At 38.6% G+C, this 22,131-nt stretch overlaps 1 protein-coding gene across 4 annotated transcripts in view; it reads left to right on the top strand.

Annotated features, from left to right (window-relative positions):
- GFRA1 (GDNF family receptor alpha 1) overlaps positions 1-11,707 on the top strand; it is a 263,680-nt gene extending 251,973 nt beyond the window's left edge. For all 4 annotated transcript variants that reach the window (XM_021274105.4, XM_013101922.5, XM_021274102.4 and 1 more), the window contains 2 exons: positions 1,567-1,623; positions 3,715-11,707. In XM_021274105.4, the coding sequence (XP_021129780.1) occupies positions 1,567-1,623; positions 3,715-3,876 (219 nt within the window). In that variant the 3' untranslated portion in view covers positions 3,877-11,707. The remainder of the gene's footprint in view (positions 1-1,566; positions 1,624-3,714) is intronic.
- The last annotated feature ends 10,424 nt before the right edge of the window (positions 11,708-22,131 follow it).

The following is a 22,131-nucleotide window of genomic DNA, read 5'->3' as shown; positions in this document are numbered from 1 at the left end:
GAATGTAAGAGAGAGATTTCATGGAGGGTTTTTATTAATTAATTGAGCTATTATTTTATCATATATTTTAAAACTGCCAACATATATACAATATGCGTTCTTTCTATAGCTAAGCTTTCATTTAAATCCCAGCTGTTTTCAATTGTCTCTAATATATTTATTTATAAATAAAAAAGTATCATGAAAATGTTCTTCTTAATGAGAAGTTCAGTTCCTCCATTTGGATTCTAAATTCAGTAATTAGGTTGAAGAATAGTTTGTTTCCCATAGGCAGCATCAATGACTCTCAGATACGAAATTAAATGGCCATACGTGGAACTGAACTTTTGTAAGGTATAAAATAGAATGCTTAGCACTTCCTCGCATCATCTCTAATTCAAACCAGCTCTGACAAAACCGGTAGGATGCTGAAGTGTAAAATGCATGCAACACAGTGAGATTCAGGTCTTCATTTTGTGCAGCAAATAAATTGGTAATCCCATGGAAACTTCCAGGTGGAAGTGTCAGATGTGCCCAGTGCAGTCAGTAGTTTTTGTTGTGTAAATCCAAGTCTTCTGTTACAAGATTTGATTGTACGTTTAACACTGGAAGCTCCTGTAAAAGAGTGCTGTTTATGTTTCTGAGAATACAAAGAAAGAAATGATATTGAGATTACTGGAGTACTTAAATCAACCACAGCACCATTAAGTAAAAACATCTTCGGCACCATGGGGATTGCTATTACTATTATAGAAAAGTAGAAAACTCCCAGCCCAGTCGTGTTCACTTGAGCAATGGAAATATTAAGCACCTTGTGATGCTAAACAGAGTGCACGCTATTGCTTTCATTTTGTGTGATGCTGCCACCTCAGATGTTTCTTGCTTCAGTCACTGCGGAAAGCACATAGTGGATGGATGCTCACTGTAAGACGTGGATGAAGATAAATTCATTTTTTTAGGCTTTGATCATCAGTAATTTTCATGCATTTAATAATATGCCATGTATAATTGTGAGCATAATATAAACAAACAGCTCAATTTAGCTTTCAGGTATATACATTAAAAGACATTAAATGTTATGTTTGTAGTGTGCTCTGCAGCAGCCATGCAATATTTTAAAACTATGTTCATGTTCTGGCAATAGTACACAGAGAAAGTACATATGTTCTCAAGGATGAAATACTGCTGGTTGTGTATTTTCCTAAAACAGAAATATAGTAGATTTTTTGTTATTATACAGTGCTTTTTAATGGTGCTTTTTAACTGTCGTATTTAATTTCTTCTCATGAACATCCAGCATCGTTTTTAAGGGGCCACAGAACATAACATGTTCTTTGCAGCTGGTGGCACTCAGCATTGTAATTACTGAGTACCCTTAGCTGACTGTTTAAAGTTTTGTTGTAAATTCAAATCAGAGCGTGAATGTCATTGGAAAACATGAAGTTACGTTTTTAAAATGTAATCGCTAATCATGTGCAAATCACTGTCAAAATCATAGGAGTATGACAACCCCTGTGAATTTATCTAATTGTTTTGTGCTGCTCTATGTGTAAATGTACAGGGAATAAATTTTGCATTTGTTCGTAGGCACAGAAGAAGCGGAAATCCAATGAATCCGTAGATACAGAGCTCTGTCTTAATGAGGTAAGTGTGCAGATCCTGTATGTTTCATAGCCATGGGTGTGTCCCCTAATATAAAATTCTCAACGACTTCCAAGATTATAATGGGCTTACCCTACAGTATATTCTTGTTTGCATGATTATGTTTGGATACTGTAAAGTATTAAAGATTGATCTTACTCAGAAATCCAGAACTGGGCTCAAAGTGGCTTCTGCTGACTTTGTATTTTAATAGCTGTACATGTTTAGGCAAATCCCATGGTAATTAACATTGTACCTAGCATGTATAATTAGTTAATAATCTGTAGGAACATGAGATGATAAGGCTTTTAACAAATACAGAGAAACACGCTGGACATCATTCCATCACTAAAAAAAAAATGAACAATTTTGGGCCTGAATTGATGTTCTCATCAGAAGACAGACTGGTAGCACCAAGAGAAATAACCTTCCAGTGCTGTTTGACTACTCTGAGCCTGACCTCCAAGGCCCCTTTCAGACCTGAACATTACTTTGGTTTCCATGTCTGTCAGTCCATATCCTTTGGACTGAGTCTCTCAGGATGCTTAATTAATTAATTTTTACAATGTGAAACACCAACTGTACAGCAAGACCAATTTTAGTAGTATAAGGCACCAAGTGGATGTGACCATATATTTTAGGTTCTCCTTTGCTGATCCAAGTTTTACAGTGTTTCCAGACAATGGCAGTTCTATAGCCCGGTTCTAAATCTTTAGGTTCTGTTAAGAATTTCCAGTAGATACTAGAATAAAGTTTAATGACATGTGAAGAACCAAGGCTATGTTAACAGTATGCAGGAAAGTTAATGGATGCATTGGCATCTCATGCTGGCTAAAGACCTTTCACAAGAAGGCCCGTGTAACTGTAGCTTGCCATCAGATTTGCTGGTCCACCTTAACCCACATCCTGTGACAGTTTCCAAAACACAGATGATAAGGGCTGAATATAAGATGAGAGAAAGCATATTGTGATAATTCCCTCAGTGCCTCCTAGTACATCCAACAGTTTGTAGCTCAAGGACTTCCAGACAGTGAGAATCCTATCAGATGATAGCAAAGGGAGGGCGAGTGGCATGAAGATCTGTCCAAGAGTTGCTCCCTGGCTTTGTAATTATTAGTTTCTGTGGGAACTGATGCTCTATACTCATTCTTGGTATCTGCACTTCTGCATAGTTCTAGCTTGTACCTTGGCTGATTGGCTTTTCAGTATGGGGGAGGCTTGATCCCTCTGAAGAAGCTACATCCCGGAATGTTTTCAAACCCAGAGTAGGCAGGGTATGAGCACCTTTACTTGGAGTGATTGGATTTAATGACCTTAATGGCCTTCCAGTCTAAATTGTTTCGATTCTGTGATTATACATGCATTTTATTTTTACTTTTTTTAACTGAGGATGATAAGCAATTAAAAATATTCATTACACTTCCTACTTAAACAGTTCACTCTAATCTGGCAATCTATACTTGCCTATGCCTACTGCTTTATTATTGGTAGCAAAGATACAAGGCATGTAAATAATGCCACAATGAGGGGAAGAGAAATTAAGAAAGAAAAAATGTAATAAGCTAGAAACCTCAATCTTTTCTGATCCCATGGATGAGATTTTATCTATTGGCCTCCAGGAGTAACTTGTTATCAAAGTTGTTCTGTTGACTATGCAGAACTTGCAATTTCACTGGGGGTCCTGCATTTTTGTGTGTGTTTTTTTTTTTTTATTTAATTATTATTATTTTTTATTTTATTTTATTTTTTAGTAAACTGGCATAAACACAGATGGCTAAAGCAAACGGCCATGTTTAACAAGGGCAAGTTTTACACATGGAACCACTTTTTTTTTTTTACTACATTATTCCTTTTTTTTTTTTTTTTGAGTCATGCTGTGCTGGTGCTATACGTTCATGATATTTTTATCCTTTAACTTTAAAATGTTGTCATTTCACTTCTGTTTTTATGCTTTTTAGATATTTCAATTTGTGACTGTGATATATAGGTAACTGTGGAGGGTGGGACATGAACTGATGAATTTCATGACATCGATTTGAATATTTTGCAATGGAAATGTGTAATGGTGACCAAGGAAAGTGTTGTGTTTTGCAGAATGCTATTGGGAAAGACAACACAGCAGGAGTCTCCACCAGTCACATATCTTCAGAGAATTCATTTGCTCTTCCTACAAGCTTCTACGCAAGCACACCTCTCATTCTGATGACAATTGCACTCTCACTCTGTTTGTTCCTAAGCTCATCAGTCGTCTTGTAGCTGCATTACAAAAGGACGTGTAAAAAAAAAAAAAAATCTGTTTCCTGTCCTCTGTTGTTTATCTGGAATTCCAGGTCTGGGGGCTAAGCTGAGGCACTCCTGCTAGAACAGTTTCAGTCAGCTGGAAATTTTTTTTTCTCTCTAAAAAAGCTTCTTGTGATATTTAGAGGCTTTGTGAAATACTTGGTGCAGTGCTACATTCCAAACCCAAAAGGCTTTTGGGCATGCAGTGTTTTAAAGAGACAGTGTGTAAATTTGCCTGTAAAGCAAGCTGGTTGGATTATTTTAATAATTACGTTAATTCTAGCCTTTACCCAAGAAGGAGGATGGCAGTTTTTCTTAAGATCCTATTTATCTCATTGAATAGTTTTGGTTTTCAAATTGATTGAACTTCAGACTATCAAGGATGCCAGGCTTTTGTCTAACGGTGAATGTTCTCCCAGAGAGTGGACTTTATGAAACTTCCTCATTTGATAAATTGCTACTGATGTTAAACTCTTTCAGTGTATTAGCATTTTCCTCTTTAAATGTTTATGTACTGTAAGTGATTCTGCATTCCCTGCTGAGAAGCCATTATAATTCACATACAGGTATAATGTATGTCTTTCAGTTAAATTCTCATAAAAATAGAGTGTGGCATAGAACTTTCTAACAGTACATTTATCTTTTAATTATAATCATCTAGCCTTAACAAGGGTGAAGATTCTATAAATTAACAAGAAGCAGCCATTGTGAAAGCTTCATAAACATATATTTCTTTAAATTCATGGATGAGCAGTAGAAACAAGTTTTGCTACAGGAGTTCAGCTATACAGCTGCTGGTCTTCTCTGCTTCTGTTGTGATACTATAGTCCAGTTATTATATTTTTCTTAATAAAAAAAGATACACAATTTATTTGCTCTACTAAAACAGCACTATCTGTTTATACATAGCTGATAGTGTCAGCTCAGAAAGTTACAGGAACTTCATGCCTTACTTCTCTTATCACAACATTGTAGAGGGAAAAGATGCAGTGGTACGATAACTGAGTTTCATCTCTGAGATGGCTAAAACCAACACGGAAGGATGGTTGATCCAATTACAAGGCAGCATCATGCACACTCACCCATGTGACAGGCTTTTCTCATCATAGTAGTTCTTACTGCAGCCCATGGGATTGCTGGCATGATGAACTGTTTGCAAGACCTATTCCTTAAACATTGTAATGGTTTGGATGCCAATATTGCCGGTATGCAAGATTTGAACACTTTGGTTTTCATTCAGTGACGTTGACAGCCACTGCTGGCTGCTGGTTTTCTGTGGTATTTAGAAGGGATTCTTTAAAGCTTTAAGTGTCATCAAATAGGCAACATTTCTCCTTACGGCTGTCCTTATACCTTACTGTGATGGCTTGGTGACTGTTACAAGCAGTTATATCTAAATGATCAACAGTAATCAGATTTTGTTTTTCCTGGAAGTAGGAGATAACGTGACCAAGCAAAGAGTTCATCATGTTGAATTTTCATATTTACATTGAGACTCACACAATTATGCACAGGCCTGCTTTGAAATGTCTGGATCAGTTATTTGCAATACAACTATAAGGTACAAATTACTGGTTTATAAACTGCAATGAAGTTTGAGAGTATGCAAAGTACACATCTTACTATGAGATGATTAAACCTATTGACAAGTTCATCTTTTGAGCTTTTTCTTAGCTAATAATAAACACTTTCAGAAATTCTAAAATTCACTTATGTACTCTTGATTATGGTCACATAATATAGGTTTCAAAGCACTGTGTATGTGATAGAATTCTAGGATGCCATGTGCCACTGAACATAACAAATTAGACAATATTACTTTTTAATTCTGTGCTGATAAGAAACTGCAAATTACTTTCAAAGGCATCAGAGCTGCTTTTGAAGAATATATAGCATATCATTACCAGCAAAGCCCATGTGGTTCCTGTTGCTCTTCTTGTGGAAGCTAATCAAATTATTGAAAACTAGTGACAACAGAAAAAAGATTATGAGATTCATGATTTTAAAAAAATAAATCAAATTATTTTATGTCAAAAGGAACTGATAGTATAACCTATTGAAATGGTAATGAGCATAGTGTTATAATTCAAAAGTCTGACATTATCCAATTAAAATATTTTCAAAACAAATTCATAAACATTACAATTATTAAATCCATCTTTGATCCACAAAGCTTTCTTTAAAATATCATTTGTATTCAGCACATTAAACATTTTAAGCAGTATCAGGAATTTTAATAACCTCCCAGTATAGTGCATACCTTTTTGAAGATTTTATACATTTGGTTTGATTATGGTGTCTCTATTACATTTAATACAAATTATTAGAGCTTTGACACTGTGTGATCCAGAATAAAAGCTGTTGATCACTTGTACTGTAAACAACAACCTAATTAGCTTCTGATTACAAAAGAAATTGCTAGTTATCTGATTCAATGAGGGTTACCTTTGGAAATGCAATTATGGATATAGTAGAGGAAGAAATGCCATTTTATACAGCTAGCCATGTTACCACAAACAACACAGAGCACTCAAGCTTTCTTTCCTGTATAAATTAAAAGCATACTGAATTCTTAATTAAAAAAAATAAATTGCTTATTAAACAGGCAAGAGGGAAAAAACCCTAAGAGTCTGACACTTAATGAGGTTTTACAGGCATCACCATGCAAATATTGGAAGATTTTTAGAAATTGGATGTGGTGTGGATGATGTCAATTTAGCATGGTGACCTTGTCAGTGCAGTCATTTGCTACAGAACTGAAGTATGCAAATTGTTTCACTTTTTCCCTTTCTGACGACTAAAATGCCATGTGTTTAGTGCTCAGCCGACAAACTGGACGTTACGTAGTATTTTAACACATTGATTTTATCAATATACCAATAATATAGGAACTGTCCAAATACAGGATGTACATACAGATGACCTACAGTTTAGATTGTGAATTTAACCAATTCAGTTATGTTTAAATTAAATCATGGGCTACCATAAACATTTACAAATCATCTTTTTCATTGAACGTAATAGAACAGACGTTGTCATTAGTATTATTCCCTAATAGTGTGTATACACTGCCATGTTAAATAACCTGATTATCGTGTCTTATGTTCCTCCTTAAAAGTAGTACACAGAAAGACAAAAATAATTCTGAACTGAAATATATGGCTAATGTTCTAAGCTATTTAACATACGTATTAATTCCACAAACTAGTTCAATGAAAGAGGCAACGAAGATGAGCCTTTCAGTGGAAATAATCATAATTAAGGGTGGGGGGACCAGTGCAGACAGTGATATCCACCACTGTGCAGTGGTCCTGCACCCGTGTCTGTGTAGTGGTATGGTGAGGAACAAGGAGCACAGACCTTGTTTCACCAACTTTTCACTCATTATCCTCGCTGTCTTCAGGGGAATGGGGAGAGAGGTGCTGAGCAGTCTGGAGGAACCATCTATCCATTGCCACTGGGGCACTGCCACTTCCTATTGAACTCTTTCATTTCTACTTTGTCATTAGGAAGAATTGGGAGGAACAGGAATTCTTAATTATTTTAAAGCATTTGTAACTCTGTCTGGAGACCTATTTCCAGCCCATTTTCTTTTAATGAAGTTGTATTCCAGTAAGACCCAAACTTTTAAAAATGAGGCTGTTTTAATTTGAGGAATGCTACAGTTTGTTGGTAGTTTGAAAACATGAAAATATACTTGCTAAGCCTATGTAATTAGGCTGGAAACAAAGAAAACAGAGAAGGAATCACCTTGAAATCTCAATATAATCCTAATTTTATTTTTTTTTGGCTTAATCACGATGGAAGGGAGATGGTGAGAAACCAGTGAAGAAGACCAAAACTCAGAAGAGCTCACTGAAGGGACATAAAATTGGGTATGTCAAGTGACATGAGTGTCTCATACTTAGCACTGGGATTTGTTGAAATAGAAGAGCTGGATTCTGTTAGGACAAGAAACTCCATCGGATCAAGCAGTAAAAGATGGAAGAATGAGCAGATATTTGTACAGCAATTATAACTTTCTTTCATAAAATGCGATTGTTTGTCTTCAACAATGATGTGGATCTACCTCATTGAAAAATACACATTCACTGACAGAACTTCTGCATTAAATTTGTTCTGGATAAATTCATCTGAGCTAAAGGGCCCCCCCCAAGGCTGTTTTATAGCAGTGAGGTTATTCAGGTTCTACCTGATGTCCATGACATCAAATAGAAATATAGTTGATTCTGATGAACTTGGCAGAGAAATTAATCCAGTGACTTGTTAAATATTTCTCATCTTTAAATATTTGCTTTTTCTTACCAGCTCCATTCTTCATATGACATTTCAATTAATGGCTCTTTCAGCTTCTCCTTTCAGTTTGGAAGGTCATTTTTTCCATATTCTACAGTCATCCACTTTCTCATAAAAGATTTTTTTTTTCCTCGGTGGTTTTGTTTGTTTGTTTGTTTTATAATTACAGCCTCCTGTTCTGGGAAAAAACAAACAAACTGTGGTCAGGAATATGTCTCTGCTGAACTACCAACATCTTTTTGGGGGGAGGGAATTGCAAGTTCCTATTTTATCTGTTTAGCGCTAGTTTGACTGGTACAAGCTAAAACATGAAGTTTCTGTTCCCCAGATGGAATTTAAAATTTAGTTTGATACTGAATAAGGCTTAAAAAGTTTTAAAGTTTCACAATCTCTCAGAAATATTTAAATATTTTTAATGTATTTTCTGCTTGGAATTTCAGTCAAATAGATAGTGTCACAAAATAGTATTTTTTTTTTTCAAAAATAAGAAGTTTCCTTGTGAAATTTAAACGTGTCCATTTGAAGATAAAAAATCAGGGAGGGTGATGAATTCCCATTTTTTAATTCAATATTGTCTCCACTTTCATATACCTTTGTTCCATGTTTTCTTCATCTGGGTATGTTTGCCTTCAGGGGATGGTTATACTTAATAGGTATATTAGATGTGGTCAGGTCAATAATCAGAAGCTAAATCCCATAGCTCCTACTCAGAAGCTGTCTCTTTTAGCATTCATAAAAGACGGAGCAAGAAATTCAAGATGTAGCCTGCAGATTATCTGAAGTTTAAAAGAGCACAGAATCAAACAATTTCTCCATAGCATTTCTTATCAATATGCACTGTGGTATTATAATTTGGTGCCATCTAGACTAATCACTGAAGTTCTCTGAACACATTTGACCAGAGCAGCTGCAGCTTCTGCTGTTTTACCTTTGCTCTGTCATACAAAGAGGCAATTGCTACCTAGATTACAGCAGCCAAACCTGATCTCACTTCAGCAAGGGTTGGTTCCTCTAACCCAATTTTCCCCTGCTCTTAGCAATTCCAACACATGCTAATTCTTTTGCACTTCTTTTTAATCTCTCAGAAGGATAATTTTCTAGAAGTTGTATATGTAAGAGCAATTTTCGTCAAATTTCTCCTGTTAAAATACTACAATTGGCTTTGTTCCTTGTGGACTTCTATCCTACAAAGCATCAACTAGCCCTTGTTCAGCACCTTCAGTGCTTATGAAACTGAACAGCAGTTTGGGGGAATTGCCTTCCAGTAAATGAGGCCATGCTTGTTTTCAGGCTTCCTCAAGCCACTCATTCCAAGAATTGATGGTGTGAGTAAACAAACATACGTCGTGTTACATGGTGTTGTGGCAGTGTGCTGCTCCCCATGTCGGCTGGCTCGTGTCAAGCAGTTCACCAGTGTTGGCACCAAGATGCAGAGTTCCTCATGGCTCCTTCTGCTGGACACTGCTTTGACAGTAGGAGAGGATGTGCAGTTCTAAGTGCAAAAATATTATACCTTATATTGATGTATTGATGTGTGAAATACATCCCCAGCCCCGCTTCCTCTTCTAAATCCATTCGTTAGCTCCAGCTCTTTAGCTGGTCCACACAGAGTAAGAAGTTGATTTTGACCACTGCATTTGTCTTTAGGTAGGAAGTTTAAAAGGTACAAAAGCTGAACCTCATAGATTTACTGGACCTCAGGGAGACATAAACTCCTTCCAGCACAGAAGCCAGCAAATCTGCTGAAACTATGGCATAATTTTCAAAATAAAATTAAACATCATGGTCCTCTCCTAAGAATGCTTATGGAAAAGGATATATATGAAATAAGGTAACATTTATCAAAAACAGGAGAAAGCCTGAAGATGCAGAAATTGCTGGAGCCACTGTTCATTTTAGGAGATACTGCAGGGAACACACTGCTGAGAAATAGAAATATATGTCCTGGTGGGTAGAAGGCAGGTAGACAAATCATAGTTTGTGTTTTTGTTGACATTGTGATTTGGCCCATGGAAACTATTCCCCTTTTAAGAGCTGAAGTGATTCTCACGGGAGTATGCTATCGAAAACACAGCTGATGGGAGCACAGCATCGCCTTCCCACACCTCAAGCAGGGTCACTGTTAATGACTGCATGCTTTGGGTTAGGACAGGCACGTTAACCCTTGGGTGAAGTTGATTTGAGAAGGCTGTTTGTAAAGATTGATAGAGGTGGAACAGAGCCCCACAGTGGATTGCGTCTGGCAGTTGGGAGTGCACAACCCAGGCTGAGCTGAGTTTATCAAGAAAATAGGAGTAACAATTGAAGGAAAATATGGTCTTGAATTTTACATTGCGTCCTCTCTGGGAAGGTCACAGCAGAAGTGAGGGATAAAACCAACCTCTTAACACTTACCGATACCTTTCACTGTTTCTGGGTAAGAAAATATAAATAAGTCGTGAAGTTAGGCAGTGGAAGAAATCACTTCAAAGCACTGCAACACAGGAGATTTAACTGGTGGCAATTATTAATCTCCATCTTCTCCCCTCCCCCAGAGTTATTGCTACTGAGTTTGATTAACAGGGTTTGTATGATGTTTTGTGTGGCATTACTTAGTGCTGAAATGATTAGCTGTGATTAATGCTGTTCATGCCGGGAAGGTGTATGTTTCTTTCACTTGAGGATATGTCTAAGTTTGTATTTCTTTTGTGTAAAGTGCATGTAGACAAGAGCTGCAGCGAAGAGGAAATAGCACAGGAAGGTTCGGGTATAAGTAATTTTGGGTAATAAAGGGATTAATTGTGGGTAGGCAGAAAGGATACAGGTAGGGGAAACTGGTAGCGTTTGGACCCAGGAAGACTGGCATTCACTGTGAACTGAGGATATCCAATGTTAGCATTTTTTGTTTATTTCTTTTTTTCCTTTTTTTTTTCTTTTTCTGTATTTTTTTTTCCCAAATTATCTGCCTAGAACATGCTTCCATTTTCTGGAGGAAATTATTACACAAATAGTTACCTTCTTGTGTAAATTCTATGTTGTCTTATGGATTTCTGTACATCTCACTGCAGGTTATTATGTGTCAGGTCTTCAGTCATAATGGCTGGTAATTTGTTGTAAAAAAAATAAAAATAAAAACACTGTTCACTTGTTCCTGTTGACTTAGACGTTGCTCTAAGGACATTGCTTTTTGGACCATTCACACTTCAGAAGTCAAGTCATGATGTTTGGCATTTTCTGTTAGCATAATTCTCCTGCATTACTATTGTACATATCCAGAAAACAATCCCTCTCAATAAACATTATTCTCTTTTTTATTAAAAAGCATGTTTTTGTGAGAAAAATTTCCTGGTTGTTTGTTCTGTTTTGAATTATACAAAAGAAAGGAAGCTTGACTGGCAAAAAAAAAAAAAAAAAAAAAAAAGGAAAGAAAACAAGCTTATTAAAGGTTGAGCTCATTGTTCCCTGTTGTTTTACAGTCCACTATGATCTAAGAAAATAAGAAATAAAGCTTTTCCCTTTAAATATCTGTGCATTTGCTTGCTCCCTAGTCTTTTTGTGCTAGTGAATGTGGCCTGCAAAATGACAATGAGCAGGGAATATCAGATGGAAATGATGGGGCACGAGAGTGGCCAGCTGGCCCTATTCATACTTGCTCGCTCTCTGGCACGCAAGCACGCCTCCACGCCCGCCCAGCCCTTCCACCCTGTCAGGCCAGAAGCTAAGGGCTGGCTCCTGTTGTCACACATGGGAGCAAAAGGGTTGCAAGGGCTTCGAAGACAAAAGAGTCTGGGAGGGGGATATTTTAGGGAATGCAGAGTGTGCTGGGAGGGGAGGCAAGGCTCAAAGGCTGGAAATGCTTTCTTAGCTTGTACAGCAGATCGCTGTCGGTGTTCACCATTGTGTTTGGGCAGCTCTGGATGAGAGCTGCATGGGGTGAAGCAAGCGGGGGAGATGTTAGCTGTCCTGGCACTGCTTGCAGCTCGGATGGTTGTGGCATTAGGCTCCCCCTGCTTTCCCTCTTACTCTACGCTGTCACTGTGAAGGAAGAGAACAAGGAGGGAGGGACAGAAGTGAGGTCTCCCTCTGGGAGGTAGAGCTCCGAGATGTGCTCGCTGAGCAGCAGCCTCCCTGGGGACTGCTGACCCCAGCTGGATTCAATACCACCAAGCAGCATCTGGTACATGACCAGATGGGTTCCTTTGTGTGAGTGGTCTGTGGGTTTTATCTCTAGGTTTTGGTTGGCTGATTTATTTTTGTTTTAATTGTTACTATTCACACACAGCCTCCCTCTGCTAATTTCCCTGTGGGTTTAGGTAAGTTAGTGCCTGCCTAGACGGTGCACAAATAGGAGGCAGTGCGCCACGCTGCCCTTCTTCCATGTGTATATATTACACTGTCATTAAATAACGATGGCTCCTAGCATCAGGTGTGACAGAGAGGACCAGTGTCCTCATGATAAAATTGGCATTCCCTCCCCACTGGCCTGGATGATAGGTGTTAAACAAGCAGTGCCCATCACATGCAGAAGTTTGGCTGATTTTTGGTAGGGATGTTTGTAACGTCACACTGTTGTCTAGTGATGGCCAGGTAAGTAGCATTATCTGCTTTTACTGGCATTTATAGAATCAGTTCAGTTAAACAGGCTGAGTTACACAGAGCGTTTTGAATGACCCCCTTGGTAAGCAGCTGAATAAAGCAGGTTGACCTCATCAAAGTGAGTGTGTGACAGACACAAAGAGAGGGGAAACCGGCCAGCTTGCCATTAGCTTTCCTAGAGGTGCAGTTCCAGTGTACCATTAAACATGTGGATGGTCTCAGCTGGCTAGGACATGTATTTTAAAAGGTGGTTCTAACCGTTTATCCTTGCGCCATCACTTTCCAAACATGCTCCTGCCGCTCTCCAAACCACTCTACCTAAGCAATCGGCCAGCCCTTACACTTGTGCAGATTCTGTGTGTTGGCAGCAAAACCCGTCTGGGTTATTGTCTGTCTCATGCTGGATTCTGTTTTACATTCAGAGACAGGAGTATAATTTCCCGAAACAATTTTTGGTAACAATAAAACCCAATTATTTTGGTGATATGCATGTCTTTTTTGGACTTGAATACAGATTACACCCCCTGATTCTGCATCACCAAATTTTTAAACTGTATTAATTATAGAAAGCTGCACAGCAACAGCCAGGAACAAGACAAAATAGGAACCGGGAAACATTGCTTCAGTGTAATTCTGCAGAAGGTTTTATTTTTCTTCTTGTTGTTTTCTTACTCGGTTTTTCAAAGGTGATGCTAGTGAATATGTTGCTCTGAGGTAGGAAGCATAATTCACAGACTAGTTAATAAAAAACACACAACACACACACACACAAAACAACAGAAAACAATTTTTGGTGGCATTACAAAATAAAGACTGGTAGTCAATTGTTTTGGAAGGACCTGGCATTCAGGCTTCTGAATTACTATTGTATATATGTTCAGAAACGTAGGACAATATCCCACAAACACTGTCAGTGAGGTTAGCTAAACAGATGGTATTTACCTCTGGGTTTGCAAGAGTGCCACATACCTCCTGATTTCAAAGGAGACATTAATGAAAACATCTTAAAGAGAGGCAGTTGGCTAAGTGTGTCACAAAGTACCCCCCCACACACACGGATACACAAGCATAAAAATAAAGCTACATTCTCCAAATAACTGCTAGCTTCCTTCTGAACTGGAAAGGCTTTAAATGCAGTATTAACCTGGCTGACCAGTGATATTTGCTTGTTTGTCAGAGGTCAGATTCCAGTGGCTAAAAATACAGTTTAGCTTGTATTTGTCTGCAAAACAATATTTGTCAATACCGTAGTGCTGAGCTTTCAGCAGATCAATGGCTGTACATAGCTCACTACCCGAGGGCTTTGTTATTAATACAAGTGTAGGTAGGCTAAGTATTGAGTGACATTATTAGAAAGGCATTGTCCTTCCCTAGGTGACTTTGATTTATGTTAAATGAACTTAAAGCCCTCTAACGCTCAGCCAGGCATCTGCTTGAACTTGTGAGAAACTTTATTTCCTGCTCTTCCTATCATGGGAATCGTACCTGCAATAATCTAAGGAATATTATTAAAAAAATAGTTTTGGAGTGCTATCAACTTGGGTTAGCATTTAGAAAACGTTTGTCTTCTTGACAAAAGGCTAAATTATCTCCCTTCAACCTCAGCAGTGGGATGGGATTAGACCAATTTGTGAGAGGCTACAGAACCTTTTTCCTCCTTAAATTTAGTACGTGGCGCTGTAGAATAATTGCCTTAGCATGGTGACTCTGGTTTAAAGAAGCATCTGATATCACAAAAAGAATGAAGCACATGTAAATAAATGTTTGTTTCTGAAGCAGGAGGCTTCACTTACATCTTGGTACACGTGTTGCCTCAGACATTGTGACTTTGATGTCTGCACAGATGTCATACTGCCACGTGGATCTGACCAACCTTGTTGCTCACAAGGCTCCTCAAATGCCACCACTTGCTACAGCCCCCGTGGGCACCAGAAGCAGCCAGATGTTAGACTGAGGAAGATGCTTTCCAGGCACGCAGCTGACCACAGAAGCAGTTGTCCTGTCGAGTTTGGTGATGCCCAAATATCTGACATCTGATTAGGGAGCTGGCTGTACTGTCTAGGACTCTTGAATAATATTTTAGCCTGATCTCATAAAAGGAAACCTGTATACCAAAAAAGAGACAAATAGCTGCATGTAATGGTCCTTGTTGCTAGCACATTAAGTACTGCTGTGAGATTTCCTTCTGAAGAGAGCGTATATGCATATTTAGATTACATATCTTTTACTAGTTTTGATAATAAATGAGACAATCTTGTGCTTACTTGAAATGTAGCAGTGAGAGTATTAAAAATGCCACTCAGTATAGAATATTTTTCTGCTGAGGAACATAAAATTTGTGTAGTCAGGGGGTTTCTTGTGTGATTACAGACCATGTATACTTGAAAACAACTTTTAACACCCAGTGACATTAATTTCACTTGACTTCATGTCTTAAGGTCAAAAACATTAATCAGCACTTCTATCATTAGCTCAGTTTCCTTTTCTATTAAGTGATTATGATCACTTACTATTAATGAGTCGTGAAGTTTTAATAAATTTTTGCTAGTGTGAAATTGCTAAACAGTAATTATGGCATATCCTGTATGGATGGTTTGTTCCACAATGTACATTTTGCTTAATGTTGGTCAAAAACATCTACAAAAAAACAACAGAAAATAATTAACTAGTTATGGCTGAGGATGTGGAATGGCCTTTTTCACTGCCTTTATAGTCAATAAAAAGACAAAGCAGGTCTTTTTTTTTTTTTTTTTTTTTGTCATTTCTGGAATTATTCTATTTCTGGACCTTGTGACTTTTGTAGTTCTTTATATGAAATGGCACTACCAAGGCTGCTTACTAAAGAGGAGATGAAAGAAAATATCACATCTTTTAAGAGCTATTGTTTTTACTTGTGTTATAAGTCTACCACTCTGGCATTGAAACAACAAGGTTAAAAAGCAAAAGCCAGACCTTTTCAGCTAATACAGAAGAGAAATAACACAGCAAGTCCCATTGCCAAAAAGTAATGTCTGAATACTGGCTTGGCTTTCCTGTAGCTTGCCATTACTCAGAGGCACATCTAAACAACCAATGCCAGATGCTCATTTGGAGCTTGGATGAGGTTTTTATTGGTTAGCTGACTTTTTTAAACACTCGTCAACCAGGAGCTGGGCTATCAGTGGCTGACTAACTGGAAGGTAGCGCTGAACACTGAATATATCAGAAGGGTATACTAAAGAAAACAAACGATGTTGCAGAGATAACAGTTTCTCAGCTAACTGCCCCCCACTCCCAATTTCCTGGTTTACTGACATCAGGGAAATTTGTTGAGAAGACGAGGATATCTGATAAAGCCACTACAGATGTACTGCCTTTTGCACTGATGCCTAATTTCCTGGACCACCCAAATGGAGGAATAAAGTCAACAGAAACACACGAGCTTCACTGAGCACTATTTCAGTGATATTCCTCTCATCTCACAGTAATTGAGTCCTTATAAAAAGTAAGATAAATTCTTTCAGAGTTTGTTGCTATACTGGTTCCCCCATGTATGGAATGGAAGTTGTCTGCCCTTTTTTGAAAGATCTCCGGAGCAGTACTGCCCATTCTCAATAAATCTCATCAAAGTGGTGCTTAAAAATTGGGGATGGTTCTGAGAAGAGCCATAAGCATGATTCTAAGATTCCGTGAAAAGCATGACTAACAGGCAATGTCTAACAGTGCAATCTCACCCCCAAAATTCCATGTATTGTCTTGAACACTGGTTGTAAGTACTGAACAAGGAAGAGAAATTAAAAAATAGAAAGTTCTCCATCTGATAAACAAAGCTTTAACAAGGCTGGATGGATAGGCATTAAATCGAGACCAATTCAGAATAGAAAAGTGTCACCGTTTTAGCAGAGAAGGGAAGTAAACATAGGGACAAGTAAAAAAAGATTTGTACTGTGTTCTACGCCATTGAACATAATCTTTAAATCCAGACAAGGTGTTTTTCCCAGAGAAAAGCTGTGTTCAAAGAAGAATGCAGGAAAGTCCTACAGCTTGCACAGTGCCAGAGGACAGCCTTTTGGTCTCTGGTGGGTAAACCCATTTCTCTAATATATCTTTCAGTAGCATTCAAAAGTTGCCAGTTTGAGATGTCAGCACAGTCTTTGCACTGACTTTGAAGATTCTTTGTATTCTCAGATGGAAGAATGAGACACTATTCTTGTTAGTTCAGCCATGGAGCAGTCACAGCTGATCTCAGCTAAGTGCACATGTGTATGTGGGAAGGTTAGCATTATGTGGCTGTGCAAAATGTCTCACACTGGCTGACTTCTGCACTGGAGACAGATAATACCAGCATGGTGCACTCAGATTTTTCTACAAGTATTCTGTCATACCACCCTAGAATCAGGAGGCATGATTCACAGTTGCATTTCAATTCAAATCTAGAGTTCATCTATCAGAAGCTGAACAATGCTATAGTCTTTGCTTTCCATTATCAAAATGGCAAATGCCCTGGCTCAGTAGAAAAGAATGTCTAGAATAGCACAGGCTTGAATAGACGTAAAAAATAAACTAACCAGCTTCTAATGTCTTCAGCAAAAGCTGTGGCACCGTAAATAGCGGTTCAGTCCAAAGTACTCTGTTGCACCACACTGCTGGGACAAGGTCATAACTTTATGGGTAGCTGAGTGACCATCTGTCCTTGCAGACGTTAGAGTATCATGTCCTTGGACAGTTATAAAGCACTATCCTTCCTTACTGGAGGAGCTGTATCACTCACCGGCAGCGACTGGGATTCCTGCCTGTGTGACTTGTACTAATCTAAGGGAGATTATTAAAACATTAATTCACATCTCTTGTCTTCATCTTCCTGGCTTGATTCTCACAATGTTCATTACTAGGTAATGTGCAGTTATATCATCTAAGTTTTATAACTCTCTGAGGATACTTTGGGTCAAAAATGAGCTTGAGATTCCAGGGCACAAGAGAAATATAATTTTTATTTGAAGAAACAACAAAGTGTGGGGAGAATTATGACCAGCAAAAGTCATCATAGCCAAGTATCTACTGAAAGCAATTTTACTTTAATTGCACCTGAAATTGACAATTTCTTAATATGTAGAAAGGCCAGTAATTGCTTTGTGGGGATTTGCAAGGAGAAACTGAACAGTGCCTTAGATACACGCACTGTATAGGATTACCAGGAAAGCCCAGCCACACATAGAGGGACATTCAGTTAATTTAAACATATGGTAATTCCTATATTAAATTTGTTGTATAAAGATTAAACCGTCTAAAGAATGAGGGGGTGATTGGATCATCAGCACCTTTCCTTCATTCATTAAGGGCAGTAAAACTTCTCAGTAAGTGCAACTGGTGCTGTTACCACAACAGAGTGTGTTCCTTGCTCAGTAGGTGAAGTGCATGACAAAAGTCATGTTTGTGTAGCCATGCTCTGAAAATGCCTAGCCCCTACTATCTAGGGAAAATGCAGGCTCAATTCATTTCTCAGGACTGGCAGAGGATGAGTAGGGGGTTCAAAACACTAAAATTGGGCTTGGAAACTCAATGTATTAATGGTGAGGGAGGTCTAGGCACACATGCCTTTGAAAGAAGTAGCACAAACACCTCTCTGAGGCAGTGGACAGATGACAGGACTGCTTTTCATCCGTATGTAAAAGGAGATCATAAATATGATAGTCCTTTAATAGAAAGTAGTCACTGGCCATATGGTCACATCTAGCTAGGGGTTAGATTGCTTGACCAAGCAAGTGATGCTAAGGCGAAGTCAGAGCTTGTTTAAAAACTCATTCCTCACTTTTGATGAGTGTTTGTATTGCCAAACCCACTGTTTCCTCTCTGTAAGCCAGCTTCTGTCTATTCTTTTTGTTGGCTTGTACTCAACTACTGGATGGTAGACTATCTCTAAGTTTAAAATAACAGTATATATGTTGTAAATTCACTTTTTAAAATAGATTTCAAGTAGATGATATTCCCTATGCTTGTTCAGAGAAAAAGCTCTTTATTTTAATCTCCTTCAGTTTTGAAACACTTTCAGTCCATTAGAGCAACATAAATACAAGACAGAAAACAATAACAGGCTACAAATCAATATGTTTGCACAGCCAGACCTAAATAAATATGATCCAATTGCTGACTTGGAAAACAGAATAGTCCGGAGGTTCCAGAGCAAAATGCCAGTGATGAAATAACTTTCAGCTCTGTGCAAGAAACCCTGACCCTCTTAGCAGGTGGCATACTCAGTACAGTGGGTTAGGAAGGTGTTAGTCAACAAGGAAGGTCGAGCTTCTGTTAAAGTAATGGAAGAGTTAAAATTTACCCTGGTGTGAAGTGGGCATGGCTCAGTGTTATTGTGGCGAGTAAGCTGATACAGTGGGCTGTTAAAGGGAATGAGACATATTCAGTTCAAATATTCACCAGCGATTTCTCATGAAGCAAGCATTAGGCTTAGCAGGAACTTTATAAATAATACACAACAAAACCATAGTCTTCAGCCTGGAAATTGGTACTAAGCATACAGTCATAAATATACACACTATAATCACATGCGATCAGTATGGCTGCGAGGGAATCTCTGAAAGCCCATAGGAAGTGACAAACCAGAAAGAATGACAATCTCTATTCATTTTGCCTCATACATCTTTCTTACATGTTTCTGCTCTGCGGCTGATTTTGTAATAGACAGCAGAGGATGCTTCAAAAGATTATGCTTCAAACACCTGGGAAAGAAAACCAAGAAAAAAAGAGTGTTTTGTTCTATTTCAAATTATAAGCAATAAAGTCCATTGGACTGAAGCCCCAAGTAGCAATTTAAAGTTCAAGTCATTTTATATCATGATTTTCCTTTCTTGCTTAGAGTTAACATTTCCTGCTCCTACCACAAATTAACATTTTATTGCATCAGTAATGGGCACAAGTGTAGGAAGGGATATGCACATGAAAAAGGGGCAAAAGGCAAAGCAGGCATGAGAGGACTGGCTGCTTAGCACTTCTAGGCTAGCAGGTACAGCCTGCTCTTATATATGCCGTTCAAATTCATGTTTGTGCCTTCTTCTGTACAATAACAATATTCTGCTCAAGAGTATGTATTTCACAATAACAGTTTATAGAGCCCTTAGTCAAAGTATGTAAGTACACATCATAATAATTGTTGTATTTGGAATAAGTAACTTATGTATGAAACAGGGAATTTTCTATTCTCTCATTGGAACCCTGTTTCTCTTAGAAAGGAAGGACTAAAAAGCTTGTTCCATCAGATTCAGGGTTCAGGGCACAAAGACAGTGAGCTGAGATACCATCTCTCTCCCTGGTACAGTTGCCCCTACTCAATTTTTGCTGTGGATAAAAATAAAATACAGTAAAACAAATGGGTTCCCAAAGGTGAAAGCACTGGACTGCCCCATGTATATTTATGCATGTAACCTTTACATTTGATGGGTTCTAACACCACCATTTCCTCCACAGAATATAAAGATTCCTTCCAGGATACCCCCTCAAAAGTGATTAGTTAGTGATTCAGTTATTTTCAGCAAAATAATGAAAAGGATTCATAGCTTTTAAATCTAAATGGTACTTACAATATTCATACAATCTCATTAGTGTTAGGCACAACTCTACCTTTGTATGCTTATCCATCTGTCTTGAGAGGCAGGAAAATGCTGTTAAATCAATTTTATGGATGAGGAAATAAGTGCACAAACAGTCTAAATAGGGATTTGATTGAAGTTAGAGCCAGTCCATCAGAAAGTGATGAACATCTTCTCTCTGCACTGCCTAATCCTGAAGATGACTGAATTCAGTCAATGCCTTCATTCTGAACTTTAGAGCTTGTCAGACACATTTGCATGTTCAGAGTCTCCCTGGAAGGAGCAGAAAGGCTCCTGTCTAACATGAAGTGCTAGCACACCTCAGGGTTATGCAGAAAACCACCTCAATGCACCCCAAGTTCTCACTGGGGCAGAAATTACTACACTCCCTGACAAAGAGTCCCTGCCCAGCTTTCCTGCAGGCCCCCTCAAGGTACAGGCAGGCCACTGTAAGGCCTCCCCAAAGCCTTCTCTTCTCCAGGCTGAACAACCCCAACTCCCTCAGCCTGTCTGCGTGGGAGAGGTGCTACAGCCCTCTGGGGCCTTGCGGCCCTCCTCTGGACTTGCTGTAATATGTCCATATCTTTCTTGTGGTGGGGGCCCCAGAGCTGAACACAGAGCTTGAGATGGGGTCCCATGAGAGCAGAGCAGAAGGGGACAATCCCCTCCCTTGCCCTGCTGGCCACACTGCTTTTGGTGCAGCCCAGGGTACGGCTGGCTTTCTGCACTGGAAGTGCACACTGCTGGCTTGTGTTGAGCTTCTCATCAACCAACACCCCCAGGTCCTTCTCCTTAGTGCTGATCTCAATCCATTCTTTGCCCAACCTGTGTTTGTGCCCCAGCCCATATGCAAGATCTTGCACTTGGCCTTGTTGAACTTCACTGTTTGACTCTCAGAGAAGCATGCAGGCATTCTGGAGCACGACCCAGTGAATGCAGTGAATAGGTACTACACTTTCTTCCAAGCTTTTTACACCACAGACTTTCTTAGGCTAGTCTTACCTTTTAAGTACAGTGGATAAAATCTGACTCTATCTTAATCATCATTTGAAAATCTTTGTGTACTCACATATATTTTGTCAAGACCTTGTCGATGCCATTACAGCTTCAAGAAGTCCTTCTGTGTTTATCTGTGCAGTTCAGATCTGTGCAGGGTAGGAATACACGAGATATAGCTTGGTGGCGACTGTACCAGATGCTCTGTATCTAACATATATGGTAACCCAAAACAGTCATAACAAATGCAAATACTACACTTTGTTGTACAAATATTTTCTTAGTGACTCCCAGATTCTTGAGATGCACCAAGACTTTGTCTGTCTATGATCTTCATGGAGAAATTGCCCTCATTCGAATGACCATTGTGACCAGACTGGGGCAATCCCCACTGTAAGCAAGAGGGGATACAGTCTTTTCTAGTGTAGCTCATCTTGATTTCAGTAAAGGAGAGGTGTGGCAGCATGCCCAAATTATCTGCATCATTCACAGAAAACAACATATTACTTTTCTGGGAAGTTCTCGATATAGTGGAAGGCTGCCCTTTTGTTCATAGGTCATGAATTTACTATCCCACTCTGCAACACAGAAGGTTATTAGAACAATTTCCCTTCTGTTCATTTAATGAAACCACTCATCAGGAATAGTTAATTAAAAATCCATCCTTTGAACTCTCAATTTGGAAAAAGAAAAGAATTCCAAATAGTTTAGCTCTCTCAGGAAATGAGGCGAGATGAAAGGAGTACAGGCATGTTATGGAAATGCATTGATAAAGGACCTGTGGGAC

This window comes from Anas platyrhynchos, chromosome 6 (assembly GCF_047663525.1).
Source record: "Anas platyrhynchos isolate ZD024472 breed Pekin duck chromosome 6, IASCAAS_PekinDuck_T2T, whole genome shotgun sequence".
Taxonomy (NCBI): Eukaryota; Metazoa; Chordata; class Aves; order Anseriformes; family Anatidae; genus Anas; species Anas platyrhynchos.
The sequence above is the reverse complement of the archived record's forward strand: the minus strand, read 5'-3'. Positions and strand labels throughout refer to the sequence as shown.